The 15035-nt window shown below is 36.8% G+C and overlaps 1 protein-coding gene across 1 annotated transcript in view; it reads left to right on the top strand.

Annotated features, from left to right (window-relative positions):
- Positions 1-15035, top strand: part of MRC1 (mannose receptor C-type 1) — an 87926-nt gene that overhangs the window by 24008 nt on the left and 48883 nt on the right. The window contains exons 5-9 of the mRNA XM_003786779.3: positions 312-425; positions 4654-4800; positions 9033-9218; positions 13040-13197; positions 14729-14839. Coding sequence (XP_003786827.1) covers positions 312-425; positions 4654-4800; positions 9033-9218; positions 13040-13197; positions 14729-14839 — 716 coding nt within the window. The remainder of the gene's footprint in view (positions 1-311; positions 426-4653; positions 4801-9032; positions 9219-13039; positions 13198-14728; positions 14840-15035) is intronic.

The following is a 15035-nucleotide window of genomic DNA, read 5'->3' as shown; positions in this document are numbered from 1 at the left end:
AAAAAAAAAAAAAAAAAAAAAGAATCACATTCATATTATCCTTGAGAAAGTAGATAGTTGTCAAAATGCAGAACCTTAACAAGAATCTGACTAGCTTACCTGTACTCTGCCTCAGTTTCTTTTCCTGTTGATGGAGGTAATATTTTGTTTACTCACCTTAGATTGTTAAGAGATGCAAAGGATACCAGTTTGGTTATGGTTACTGTTATTTCCCTTAATTATATCTGATTCAAGTACTTAATTCTGATTTTAATTTCATTGTCCTTCCTGAATGCTAGTTTTGTTTTAGTTTTTGCCTTTTTTTTTTATAGGATTAACCAGCTCTTTGACTTCAGGACTCTGGATTGGACTTAACAGCCTGAGTTTCAACAGTGGTTGGCAGTGGAGTGGGGGCAGTCCATTCCGGTATTTGAACTGGCTACCAGGTAGGGCTGAGTCCATCTGGGGTCAAATAATCCAAATTTAATTTACCCGGACACCATGAAGACCTTTCTTATCTCATGGGTAGATCTCAAACAGAAGGATTAAGAGACTTCATCAAATAGAGTTCATTTCTCACCTTGCTTTGAAATCCACCAGCCTGATTTAAGTACAGGGTGGCCTCTGCACATGAACTTTATGGCCACCCTGGATAGTGAATCTGTAAGGTTGTACCAGCTTCCTGGGAAAAGGACTTGTCTGCCATGGTTATCACACAAATCAGTACAGATCTCTGTTTAAAATGCAAATTCTAATAATGTAAATTCTACATTAAATGTAAATTCTATAATGCCAGGCATTATATCCAAAAACAAATTTGGTAGCCACCCTTCACCATGGTTTAATAAATATGCTAATCAGATTGTTACTCTATACCTGCTGTTCCCTCAACCTTGTCATCATCCTTGACAGGATTATCTGACACTTGTTCGCAAAGTCTGGCAAGGCGCTTTCAGCTTTTTGTATGACGGATACTGGACTCATTTGTCATGATTTTTTGAATTTTATGTTTCATTGAAAGTGCTTATAGGATCAGCACCCATAGTACAGTGCCCACCAGTCACATGCACCAAGGCTGATGGGTTTGAGCCTGGCAAGGACCAGCTAAACAATGACAACTGCAACCAAAGAATAGCTGGGCTTGAGGCAGGCACCTGTAGTCCCAGCTACTTGGGAGGTTGAGGCAAGAGAATCGGTTGAGCCCAAGAGTTTGAGGTTGCTGTGAGCTGTGATGCCATGGCACTCTACCTAGGGCAACATAGTGAGACTCTGTCTAAAAAAAAAGAAAGTGTTTATAAATAAGATATGTATTTCTGACCTGTAATATAGAATGGTATATACAGGGTGGACATAAAGTTCATGGGCAATTTACTATGTTAAACTATTTTATGCCCACCCTGTATAATATTTAAAGATTTTGTGTGTACACTTATGTATGTGTTGTACTATGAATTTAAGCGACCTGAAGCTATTTGGTGTTGGAGAATTTCTCAAGGCTGTATTTGAGTTGTGAGATGTCTGCATTCTTGCAGTCACCATGACAACGATCGGCTTCACATTAACACCATTTTCTCCCGTTTCTAACCTAATAGGACCAGATTAAAAATACTGTCTCAGTCGCAGACTCCGATGCCCTGTACCAGCATGAAAATTCAGTAGCACTTTTCTTGGCAATTTGTAGTTTCTAGAAAAATAGAATCAGGGGATGATAAAAATGTACAATGGCTTTCTTATTTGTGGGAAAGATAGAAAATGCTATAGGCTAGTTATTTCTATGCTTGTATTCTCCATAAAAATAACAGGCTATAAAAGGATATGAATTACTAAATGTAATTTTACATATACACATAAAGCAATAGTCTGAGAAAACAAAAAGACTGATAATAAGATATTTTCAACTTATTTAGCAGTATCAGCTGGTATTAATAACTACTTGAAATCCTCTGTTGGGATGATTCCACACCACTCCCTAAACCCCACCCCCAAAACAGTCTAGGTTTTTTGTTTTTTGGTTTTTTTTTTTTTTGCAGTTTTTGCCTGGGGCTTGGTTTGAACCTGCCACCTCTGGCATACGGGGCTGGCGCCCTACTCCTTTGAGCCACAGCGCTGCCCCTAGTCTTGTTTTTTTTTTTAGGACAGTACAATTAATGATCAGTTATGTCTGCTGTGGGTGTGGGAAAGGGAGCGGCTTATTACGTTGGTCACATCTTTATCAGTTCCACCATGGGCGATACCACAAATAGTGTTCTTTCATAAGGTAAGACTTGTTTTTTAAAGCCACTGAATGTTTTTTGCATTTGGCTTAGAAAATTAAACTCTCTACTTTCTATATGGACTTATTATATTAACCCCCCCCCAAATTTTGATAAAATAATATTCCCAACATGAGAGGACTTTGGGAGGCCAAGGCAGGAGGATCACTTGAGGCCAAGAGTTTGAGACTAACCTGGACAACATAGGGAGACCCTGTCTCTAGAAAAAATGAATTAGCCAGGTCGTGGTATGTGCCTATATTCCTAGCTACTCATGAAGCAGAATGATTCTTGAGCCCAGAAGTTCAAGGCTGCAGTGAGCTCTGATCATGCCATTGCATTCTACCCTGTGCTTAAAAGAGTAAGACCCTATCTCCCAAACAAACAAACAAAATGAGAGAGAATTTTTAGAGAATATATTTTGGTTAATTGAATTAGAATTTACTATGAAATTCCACTTTTAATACATTTCTTCACTGCATGATTGTTACTGGGCTGTCACTCAAATCTTGCAGTGATAATCAATTCTATTTTCTTTTAGAATATGGGAAGTAAATATTACTGCAAGAGCATATAAGATATATTTTTAAAAAACGGGTATATATTTAATTTGTCTTCCTGCCCATTCAGTCAAATTCCACTGAAAAATCCTAGGTGGGCTCAATTATGTCATTGGACAGTAACAATCGTTTATTAGGGGACTAGAATTTTTATTCTTTGTTGCTAAATTATTGTACAACATCAGGCAGATCCTTTTTTATCACTCAGTCTGGGAGTGATACTTATAATATTTAACCACTTAATTTATGATTTCAGTGAGAAAATCTGGGGGTTACCTTTGGTGAAGGTGAGGAATGAAAGTGGAATATGATAGGAAAGTAAATGAAACTCCCTTTTTTATTAAAACAAATTCCTGAGAAGAAGGTACCAGATCAATTACCTTCTGAAATAGTATAAGTACTCATTCAAATTAAAATGAGGAATTTCGTGGAATATTAGAAGTTGTTCTTGAATAACTTGTTTGGTCAAGTCTCCAAGTGAGTAATTAACAGTTAATGCATATGTTAAAATACATTCACTTTTGAAGTGAACATAGATGACCTTGAAGGTGTGCATTCAAATATATAATAACCATGGCTCACATTAAAGACCACCAACTGATGTCTTAAAGTTGTTAGGGGTGTTGTATCAAAAAATAAATATATAATGTGATTTATGAGTCAACACATTCATCAATTATCAATGGCTATAACATATATTATTGTTTCTTGAACTTTAATTTCTGGTACTGCTTCCTCATCTGTAATTTAGCTATCTTGTTATTTTAGTCACACTATTTATACATTTTAAAGCATCTTTATACTTCTTACAAACAATTGTGTGTGTGTGTGGTATTTAAATAACTTTCAGAAATTTCTGGTGAAGACTTTGTGGAGCAGGCCACAAAGTTGATGATTCTCCTCTTGCCAGAAGGGAGAGTGAAATTCAAGTTCTGATTATATGGGTGTCAACGGTCATAGGGCAGAGCTGTTCATAGACTGTGGCCTGTTCACGCTGTCTTCAGGTGTGAGATGAATGTAGTTTTCAGAGCACTGATTTTTTTTTTTTTTTTTTTTTTTTGCTGGGGCTGGGTTTGAATCACCACCTCCAGTATATGGGGCCAGTACCCTACTCCTTGGAGCCACAGGCGCTGCCCTCAGAGCACTGATTTTAATGTCCTATGAGTAGTGAAAAGCATGAGAAATTTGGGTACCGATGCACGCACATATCTGGTTCTTTAATCAGTTTCCAGTAAGACATGAAGGAAGGCGTAGCTGCAAGCAGTATTCTCTCATGGGCTGAGCTGAAGATGTTGAGAAAGAGTTTCAGTTCTGGGAGCATGACATCTTGAGTTCCACTTACTCCTTCCGTTGAACTCTCTTGTCTGTTGACTTTCTTTCCTGTCTTCCCTCTAACTGGGAATGGTTTCAAGCCTGGTCCTGATGGTCAGCTTGACTTAGTTTCTTTTGTTTGTTTGTTTTTTGTGGTGGTGGTTATTGACAATGTTTAATATAGCTGGCTTGGAACCTCATGTGTTCTTTTTACTGGTAACTCCCTATGACTCCTAATATGATATGGGATGCTAATTGTACAACCTTTGAGATCTAGCTTTATTGGTTGGTAATGGGAAACAAAAGTTATTGCAAAAAGCTCTCATTGGTATAATTAACATTTTAGGCATTGGAATGATCCAACAATAAGAAAACAAATAGACACACATCACGTCTTTTGCTCTGCAGCCAGTAAACATTTATCTGCAAATATGTAGCAAAATACAGAATGGGATTACATTAAATTTCAAGGAAGAGGACAGGAGTCTGGGGACGCCGTCTCCTTGGAATCCCTACAGGAGCCTCACTTTAATGTTTCCTTTTCCTCAAAGGAAGTCCATCAACTGAACCTGGAAAAAGCTGTGTGTCACTAAATCCCGGAAAAAATGCAAAATGGGAAAATCTGGAATGTGTTCAGAAACTAGGCTATATTTGCAAGAAGGGCAACAGTACTTTGAATTCTTTTGTTATTCCCTCAGGTAAGTGATCTGTTTGGTCTGACGTGGGTAAGACACCAGCATTTAAAGATAAATAACATTTCTGCTTCATTGTAGCTGTTATGAAATGACTCCAGAGATTTTGTGGGGCAAACCGTGAACCATAGGCCTGCGGTATTTCTTTCTGTTGCTTACTACTACTGGTTTCTAGCATTTCCTGTGTGTGCTGCACTGTTTGGGCAAGGTGCAAGCCTTTGACGTCAATAAGAATTTTATCTTCGCAGCAGTTCTATGAAATAGGAATTATCCTGTACATGTAATAGATGAAAAAAAAAAGATATTCAGAGGATACATAAAATATGCATATAGGACAAAACTGGAATCTACGCTAGGATAACTAATACCCGAAAGGGGTATTTTTATTATGTTCTCCCAGATCTGAGTTCCCATGAAGTTCAGTTTTCCACTAGTCTTCAGAGAATGGACTCAAATCTCCAAAAAGTAGTAACTGGATTTTACATATAGGTTAGACGCCAGGGAATAAAATCAACTGTGTTCTCCATTATCCTTTTATAGAAGAATTAAAGTGCTAAGGCAGAAATTAATTCTTTCTTCAAATTAACTAAAAAAACAAGTACTTACTAAAAAAATTTTAGAACTTAGAAAAAAATTTAGAAATTTGTCTGTTTATGCAGGGTAAACAATGCTGTAAGTGGTTTCATTTATTTATTTATTTGCTGCTAAGGGAACCTGTCAGGTGGCATTCTTGACTTTTTTCTTCTTGATTTTGAAAGCAGTTTCATTGGTTTTAAAAATATGCTTGACATAGCCAGAAAATTCAAAAGGTACAAAAATGATAACATAATAATGGTTTTCTATCACCTCTTAACCTCTCACACCCCATTCTTCTCCCTGGAAAATAATAGTTTCTGGGTGTGGATCCTTATTTTGTTATTCTGTGAATATATAAACAAATATATTTAATTAATGTATACATTAATTAAATATAAATTAATATAAAATTATTATATTTGAATAATATAATTATTTTTGCCTGTTTACTACAAATGACAGGATACCACGCATATATCCTTGACCCTAAGTTTCCCACTAACAACTCTGTACATCATTCCATGAAGTACAAAAATAGCTTCTGTGTTCACTTTCATGGCTGCCCAACATCCATTGCAGGAAGAGAACTTTGGTTTTTTTATTCCAGCCAGTCCTCTGTTATTGGACTTTGGTTTACTTCTAGTCTTTTATTACTACCAACAATCCTGAAGTAAATAACTTTATATACATGTCATCTCATGAATGTACTAATTCCTACACGTGGACTTGCTGGATTCGGAAGTAGGTGTGTTTGCAATTTTAATGGACAGGGATCTAGCCAAGATCTCTAATGGATATTGGTGAGGGTCCTGGTTATTGGGTTTGATTATACTTTGAAGGCCCTCTATAAGGATGCTGGATACTCTCAGGATAAGCCAAATTATTTTTTATTTCACCTCCTCTGTTCCTCATGTAGGAAAAATAGTATAAATTCTTTCTTTTTGGAAGAGCTCATACAAGTCTCTTTTTAAGACACTGAATTCCCCTCTTTGGGGAAGAGGAGAGAATGCTTATTGTACAGTTTCTCTGGGAGAAGAGGGAGAATTCTGTAACTTGGCCTTATTGGTCTGTCTGTGAATCTTAGGTTCCTCTTCTATAAGATAGAAGTTTTAATACCTCTTCTTCCTGTGAAATCTTGCTAATATTTTCAAGCACTCCTCAAATTCTCTGCTGTGCCTTCCTTGCCTCTCTCACTAACTCCCATTTGACGGTGGTTTCTGAACACATCTATACTTCCTGGGTTAATTGCTCCAATCTTATCTATAAACCGAAATAAACTGCAGCTTAGAAAAGTATATGAGAGATCACATCATGCAGAGTACATGATCGGGACCCTTGGACAAGAATTCAGCCTCGTACCCTGTTAGTCCTTGAGATACTGCCCTGTTTGTCAATAATTTCCAGGTCTCTAGGGCTGTACTATCTGGTTTGGCAGCCACTAACCACACGTGGGCATTGAGCACGTGAGATGCAGCCAGCTCGAATCGAGATAGGCTGCACGTGGAAAATACATGTTAGATTCCCAAGACTTAGTGAGAGAAAAAAATGTAAAATTTCTCATTTTTGATGGATTCCATGTTGAAATGATAATATTTGAGCTATAGAATCTAAAATGAAATGTGTTATTTAAAGTGAAGTTGACCTGTTTCTTTTTACTTTTATTTACAATGGCTAATGCCTCATTTTAAATTCTGTATGTGGCTCACATTTGTAGCTTGCATTCTATTTCTATTGCCCCATGCTGCCCCAGAGGAACAAATAAATTTTTGTGGCTGCCTCAGGGAACTCCCCTCCATTTCACTTGCATTGGTGGTTTTTTGCTTTAAAATATTTTTAAAGTTCATCTGTTCAGTTCTTTTTCGTTTTTTTTTTTTAAATTAAATCATAGCTGAGTACATTGATGCATTTATAGGGTGCTGGTTTTACATACGATTTGCAATACAACAAACTGGTTAACATAGTCTTCACCGCACTTTCTTAATTATTGCGTTGTGACATTTATACTCTTCACTTACTAGATTTGACATGTACCCTTGTGAAATGCACCACACTTACGGTGTTCATTTTTTGAAGCACTTGGCATTGGCTGACATTTTCATCTTCCTAAGTAGCAAAATTAGAATAACCCACTAGAGGGCTCTAGAGCCATATTAATGTAACTCTTCTCTCCTCTCTCCTCTTCTCTTTTCCTTCCTTTTCTTTACTTCCCTTTTCTCCCCTCCTTTCCCTCCCCTTCCTTCCCTTCTCTTCCTTCTTTCACCACTGGAAACATACAGAACTCAAGTGTATTGAGGAAATAGAATTTTTTAAAATATGCATTTTTCTATGATAATACCTAATCCAGTGTTTGGGCATTATGAGTGACTACTCTTTATTTGAATCACTACTATGCATAGAATCCTGGGCTTAAAGAAAGTGCTTGAGATACTCTCTACCTTTAAGGAATAATGGGACTAATTTGTTAAAATAATAACAAAGAAAGTTCCCCTCTATTGAAGACTTACTCAGACAGCCATTTGAGAACATTTAATGGCAAGCTTAAGTAAATATGTAAATTGACTTTCGTTTGATAATACAGACCCTCTCTAAACAAAATATGTTGCTGAATGTTAATAACAAACTGCTGTATTTCAAATACAACTTCAATTCTTTTTCTTGGCAAACACTTGGCAAACAATATACATGTTTAGACCCTGTGCCAGGTTCAAGGGCATATAGTGTAAGTAAGTGAGTCTTCCACCTTCAAATATCTTTACTGTTACCTTCCTCAGCTCATTATCAGTAAATTAAAAATTAAAGTAAATTTTTGCAATGTCTGATCAGGATTATGGAATTTGATATTAATATTAGTAACAATAATGAGGATATTAACCCTTGGCTTAATAAAATAATAATTGTGGGGTATTTGTAATTTATAAGCACATTATTCTTTTCCAGTTCGAAAGAACACAGAGTAGATAGTTTAACATTAGTATGAGTTTTAATGTTCTTTACAAATTTCTTTTGCACGTATGGATACTTTGATTCATGTGATGTGACTTGGTTAGGATCACATAACTTGTGGCACATTCAGGTTTTACTGCAAAAACATCTGAATCAAAGTCTTCCCCTAGCCACAAGAGCACATGTCATTTTGGGAGAATAACTAATAGCAGTGGATCCCTTCCAAGGTACAGAAGGGGATCCAAGGCTTGGGGTGCTATGGTTGCAGTGGCTCTGGCCCTGTCCCCGACCCATTCCACTGCCTGTCCACACTGATCTGTCTCACAGTTGCTTATGAGTATCACCTACCCTTTGAAGAGTGACAGGATCCCCAATATCCACAGAATAAAGGCAAATTAAAACCTGCTGGGTGCTGTATTATCTATCAAACCTTTAACAGTACGTAATAGATGCTTAGTACAAATTCACTGATAAAATGTAGATAAAAATACATTCTGTTATACCTTAGTGTGGTCTTGTGGGTAGTTTTGCTTTCTTTTAGTCTAAAACCGAAATAGAATGTCTAATCTATTTGTTGTGAATATATAGTATTTGCCAGTATTTGCTTAAGAACTATGAACTTGTTTCATGTACAGAATGATAACAACTATGGTTATCATTCTAAACACATCTTCTCTTTTAAATGTTTTATGAACTTCTTCTTTTTTCTTTTTTTCTAGAAAGTGATGTGCCTACTAACTGTCCTTCTCACTGGTGGCCCTATGCGGGATACTGTTACAAGATTCATAGAGAGGAGAAGAAAATCCAGAGAGATGCCCTGATTGCATGTAGGAAGGAAGGCGGTGATCTCGCAAGTGTCCACAGCATTGAGGAATTTGACTTTATTTTCTCCCAGCTAGGATATGGTGAGGAATGTTACACTGCTCACATGCTGGAGACTGGTCTTGAGAGCTCCTTTGGCCAAACTGCCACCCCCCCAGTCTTTTTAAAATTTAATCATAAATGAACAATTAAGCAATTTAATAAATATAACATCGAATCATACCTACAATGTAAAAATTGATAGCAATTTAAAGAATTCTTATCACTAAAAGATAATCCAGTTTATCTTCTTTTAACATGTAGTCAGTTTATGGATAGATTTTAAATATTATCTTTCTGTTAATTATCTAGATTCAGAGCAGTCTATCTTTAAACTTGTCAACATTGTTTAATTCTTTGGAATTTTTGTGTGTGTGTGTGCATATGTTTGTGTATTTTCTTTTTTTTTTTAGGTACAGATTTTATCTCACAAGGAAGGTCTCTCTCTTTTTTTTTTTTTTGAAACAGAGTCTCATTTGGTCACCCTTTATAGAGTGCTCTGGCATCCTAGCTCACAGCAACTTCTAACTCTAAGCGATTCTCTTCCCTCAGCCTCCCAAGTAGCTGGGACAATTAGTGCCCTCCACAATGCCCAGCTATTTTATAGAGACAGGGTCTCACTCTTGCTCAGGCTGGTTTTGAACTCATGAGCTTAAGAAACCCACCTGCTTCAGCATCCCAGAGTGCTGGAATTACAGGGCGTGAGCCACTGCACCCAGCTAGGAAAGTCTCTTAATGAACCATCTCACACTTTGGATTTTCTTTTCTTTATGAAACTAGCTAACATGGTGAAATAAAGGGATTTTTTTTTTTTTTTGTAGTGGTTAGGTGTTGGCATAAACCATTTAAAGAAATGTTTGTCTCAATTTTAGGTATATAATTTTAAAAATCATAGAAAAGGTACTAACCAGAAGAAAAAAATGGGTCAAATGAGCTGGGACTGCTTGCCTTATAGAAGAGCCAGCTGAGAAACAACTTAGTGATTCTGAGCATTTGGCAATCTTGGTTGATGAAATGATTATCGTTTTCATGTTGTATAGATGAGGCTTCTAAATGATAGCTGTGCCTGTTCTTCCCGTCCCCCCAGCAAAACAACAGGAAATGGATGGTGTTGATGGTGGTGACAGCACCCTGCCCCATAGTGCCGGTGCGAGCAGCAATTAACAAATAGATTAGAATAAAATACAGCACCAGCAGAGAAAGACTTAAATGACTCCCAAGCACCACTGCTCCCAGCCCCTGTGCCAGTTGGAATTCATCTTCCTCTGTTAACCTCATTTATCATTACAGGCCATTACAATAGCCCACTGTAGCCTGTTAATCATTTGTGGATAATTCTTTATCTACCTAGCCTAGAAAATTCAGGCTAAAAGATAATAATGGAATCAAAACTATGGATGAATAACAGTTACTTAAGTTTATCATGACACTTACAATAGCTAGTAAAATTTGCCAGTGAATCAAAGGAAAAGAGATGAATCAAGGTTTTATAGAACTAAGGTGCAAATTTTGTTCTCCTTTCTATAATGTGATGTATTAATAGAACCAACTGATATTTGAAATATTTTCAACACACTGATTAACATAGCCTTCATGGCATTTTCTTAGTTATTGTGTTAAGACATTTATATTCTGCATTTAGAAAGATTCACATGTACCCTTGTAAGATGGACCATAGGTGTGGTCCTACCCATCACCCTCCCACCACCCATCCTCCTAAAACCAGCACAGTATACCCCATGACTGCATGATTTAATAAAAAAAAAAAAGAAGAAGAAACTGATATTTTTATTGCCATAATTATTTTGGGAAGTTAGGATGGCCAGAAATGATTTTAAATTCTGCTTGAAAATTTTCAAATGAATGAGAAAAGCCATTAAAAAATACTGCTAAGGATTTATTTATTTAAAATAATAAAATAATATTCAAAAAGTAAAGGTATAAAGTTAATATTATTGCTTTTAGGACAAAAGCCTAACCTTATTTAGCTAATTGAGATCATATCTTTTATATTAATCATGGAAATATACTTCAAGGGGGCACATAGGGACCTGCCCATGTAAGTTAATAACTATACCAACTAACTTGTTATGACTTCCCCAACTGGGTTATCAAACTCATTTTCACAACTTTACACTCGCATATTATATATTTTTGTAGGATCAAGATTGAATTCAGGAATTGCAAGGGGGAGAATAGATTAGCAAGAAGAACATTGACAGAAAAACTCTTAATACTTGATTTTTTTTCTTTATTTCAGGTTAATGTGAGGGTACAAATACCTAGGTTATAATATTTGCATTTGTGAGATTGAGTCCCTCTTGTAGCTGTGCTCCCACTGAATGGGCATAATGTAAGGGCATATGGCACACCTCTTAATACTTTATTATAATTGTGGGACTTGGGTGGTCCCCAATTTTTCACTGGTCTTCAACTAAAATCCTCAAAGGGTACATGAGGTCCCTGGGAAGCCTGTACTTGTTGCTTAAAAGATCATGATCTGTCAAATCAAGTTAAAGGAAAAGGGGACCATCTTGGCAATGTCATTTTCAACCCATGGTACTGGAAACATCTGCTGGGGCTGGCAGGAGGCCAGACTGAGACTTCTCCAAAAGCAAAATTGAATGACAACTTTTAGGGGGAAGAGACTAAACCACTTAGCTAAATTCTTACATAGTGTATATTTTCCTCCTTTTCTGGGCTCTATCTTTACCATCCTTTGGCAAGTAATTTTATTTTACCATTCAGAGATAGTACATCCAGCATTTGTGATAGACTTCCTCATTGTGCAAATTAGATAATTGGGTACTCTGAATTTTTAAATTTTGAAGGATTTATTTTTCAGCTTTGAAATTGCATGCGTTCAAGCATTTCTGTTGTGTCTTGTTTCTGTTCTGATATTTAGAATTCTTTCAGAATAACTACTCATAAAATCAATAATGTCCTCAATAGAATTTCAAAACAAAATAATCGCATTTTAAAGCCATATTGGTTGCTTTGGTTTTAACCTCATTTGTTATTTGAGTTTTCCTGGTGTTTCATGACATCTTATGGTAAAAATAATTATAGATTCACTTTTATTTATAGAATAATAAATAAGTAGCAAAGGCCAGGAGCCAGCCTGACTTTTCATTTTATATTTCTCTCACTGTATAGATAAATGTCACTTCTAGTATAGTGATCAATTCTTTAATAGAAGCAACTAGAATATTCTTTCTTTCTTTCTTTTATTGTTGGGCATTTATTGAGGGTACATGGAACCAGGTTACATTGGTTGCATTTGTTAGGTAAAGTCCCCCTTTATGTCCCATCCCCAAAAGTTGTGTTCCCTACCAGCCTCCCTCCTTCCCTCTCTCTGCTCTTCCCTTCCCCCAACTCCCTCCCTCCTTCCAACAACAGTGGCTCTAAATTTTTGTTATTTTCAATCACTTGTAAGATTTAAGAGTAGGCAAATAGATTTGTGTAAACAGGCTATTGTATTTCTAACAACATGATTGCAGTTGGCATGGTGAATTGAAAAAGTGGCTTCACATACTAGGGAGTAATAATAGAGCTACCTCCATTTCACTTGTCAGCTCCCAGGAGATGTAACTTGTAATAGAGCAACTGAAGAATACAGTCAGATTCACAATGTAAAGAATACATACACAACCTAAAACAGACAGCATAAATCAGAATTGGCATATAAATCTACATCATTATAGACTGAGGTTAATACTCCAGAGGATTATCCTTTATGACAGTGATGATTGCAAGGGAGCAGAGCGCTATTGATAAAGCAGAGGGCCTTCCTTTCCTGCTACTCTCCTGACCCGTGGACAGCAACCTTTGTATATCCTACCTTTGTGGTTTTCTTCCTGTTTAGAGTCAAGTGATGAGCTGTGGATTGGCTTAAATGACATCAAGATTCAAATGTACTTTGAGTGGAGTGATGGGACCCCTGTAACATTCACCAAATGGCTTCGTGGAGAGCCAAGCCATGAGAACAACCGGCAGGAGGACTGTGTTGTGATGAAAGGCAAGGTGAGGCCACCCGCACTGCTGGTGTTTAGTAAAACCACTGGGGGCTTTTCCTTCATCCCACTCAATGACATGTATTTGTTTAGATTCATTTTATTCTAGGTAAATTGACATGGATCAAAGTTGAACCAAAATTTAGATTCAATTTCTTAAATCTTGCCAAATTATCTAGCAAAGTCAAATTTTCAAGAGGAACCACAAAGGCAATGGACAGAGACTTTTGGTTAAAGGACGACATTGACCAATAACGGATTCACATGATAACTTTGGTTCTATTTGGTTGCTCTGAGTAGACATGGACCTAGTTAGAACGATTCTGGTTCCGCACCTGGAGTCTGTCCTTGAAAAGCTACATTTGTTTTTTCATGTTAAGTCATGACACTTCCATGAAAGTGAAATGATGGCAGCCATGATTGAAGTATAACCTTAGCAATTGAAGACTATCATCACATTATCTTTTGTTCATGGACAGTAAATATGGTTTTGCTTTGTGACTTATTCCCTCATTTACAAAATGGGGATAACAATGATACCCAGATCACCTGTGGATATGAGTCATATGAGTATTAAATGGGCTAATGCATATATTGTGGACAGTTCTGGCCAATTTTACTATTCAATTAACATTAGCTACTATTTTTGTCACTGTGGTCATTTTTACTGTGGTTGATGGAAAGTTTAAGAAAAGTATGTGTTAACTATCCAAAGAGTAGGCAGAAGAAACCGGAGAGGATTTGGGAAGGAGGTGAAAAGACAGGTTAGCTGAAAGGGCTAGAGGTAGAAAGGGCAAGTAGAAACATTAATTAGCACTGAAGGTTAAGAAATAGGAATTATCTCAGGAACTGAAAGACTACAGTTGCAATTTATTAAGTATTGGTCCAACTGGAGGCTTGGGCACCAGATTGTGGTGGGTTGAGACCTGATGAGAGACGAGGAACTATAGACATTTTTCTAGACATTTGGCAGTTAAGCGAAGGAAAGAAGAGGTAACATTAGCATGAGATTTCTAGAAGGCTCCACTTTCCACTTTCGAGCCTTAGACCTGGGAGAACATTTGTTTGTTGAAATTAGAAGAAGGAAGGAAAGATGACTTTGGTTTCAGGTTTGTTTTCAAGTTCAGAGCACTGGGCAAGAGAGTTGTTTCTGGATGGTTTCCATGCATTGGGTTTAACTGAAGATAGAACTGAGTGCTCAGACTGGTGAGAATGCAGCTTGCAAACCTCCTGTGAGCACTGTCAGCTAAGGACTTACAAGCATTTTTAGTCTCTTTCTGGATCACTCTAAATAGTAGCTTGAATTTCTAGGATATAAAATCATATGAGGGTTGCCATCTCTTTTTACATCTTTGTAGCCGGAGTCAAATGTACTATTTACACGTAAAACATCACTTTCTTTTCCTTTCCTTTCTGGAGTTGTCATTTTGTGTTAATAACCTTGAATCTTCATTTTCTTTCTCTAAGGCCCAATTATAAGAACATAGCATCAATGTCCCCAAACTGGTAATCTTTTGTTTTTTTCTCTACCCTCTCTGAAGGATGGGTACTGGGCAGATCGAGCCTGCGAGCGGCCTCTGGACTACATCTGTAAGATGAAATCACAAATCCAAGGTTCAGGAATAGTGGAAGCTGAACAAGGCTGCCGGAAAGTGAGTACAGAATGTATGCGGTGGTTTCACATCAGCAGATATTCTTTGATACAGTTGGTTTTTATTTTTACATGTGAAAGCGCTTTGTTATCTCAATTGCCAAATGTTTCAGCTGTGTCTAAACCTTGAATGGTTTATTATCAGTGTTTGTTTGTTAACACCCTTCTCCCTTCACTTTTCTTTTTTTTTTTTTTTT

The sequence above is a fragment of the Otolemur garnettii genome, unplaced genomic scaffold (genome assembly GCF_000181295.1).
Source record: "Otolemur garnettii isolate 467f Iridium unplaced genomic scaffold, OtoGar3 scaffold00019, whole genome shotgun sequence".
NCBI lineage: Eukaryota > Metazoa > Chordata > Mammalia > Primates > Galagidae > Otolemur > Otolemur garnettii.
This window is presented reverse-complemented; position numbering and strand designations above follow the sequence as displayed.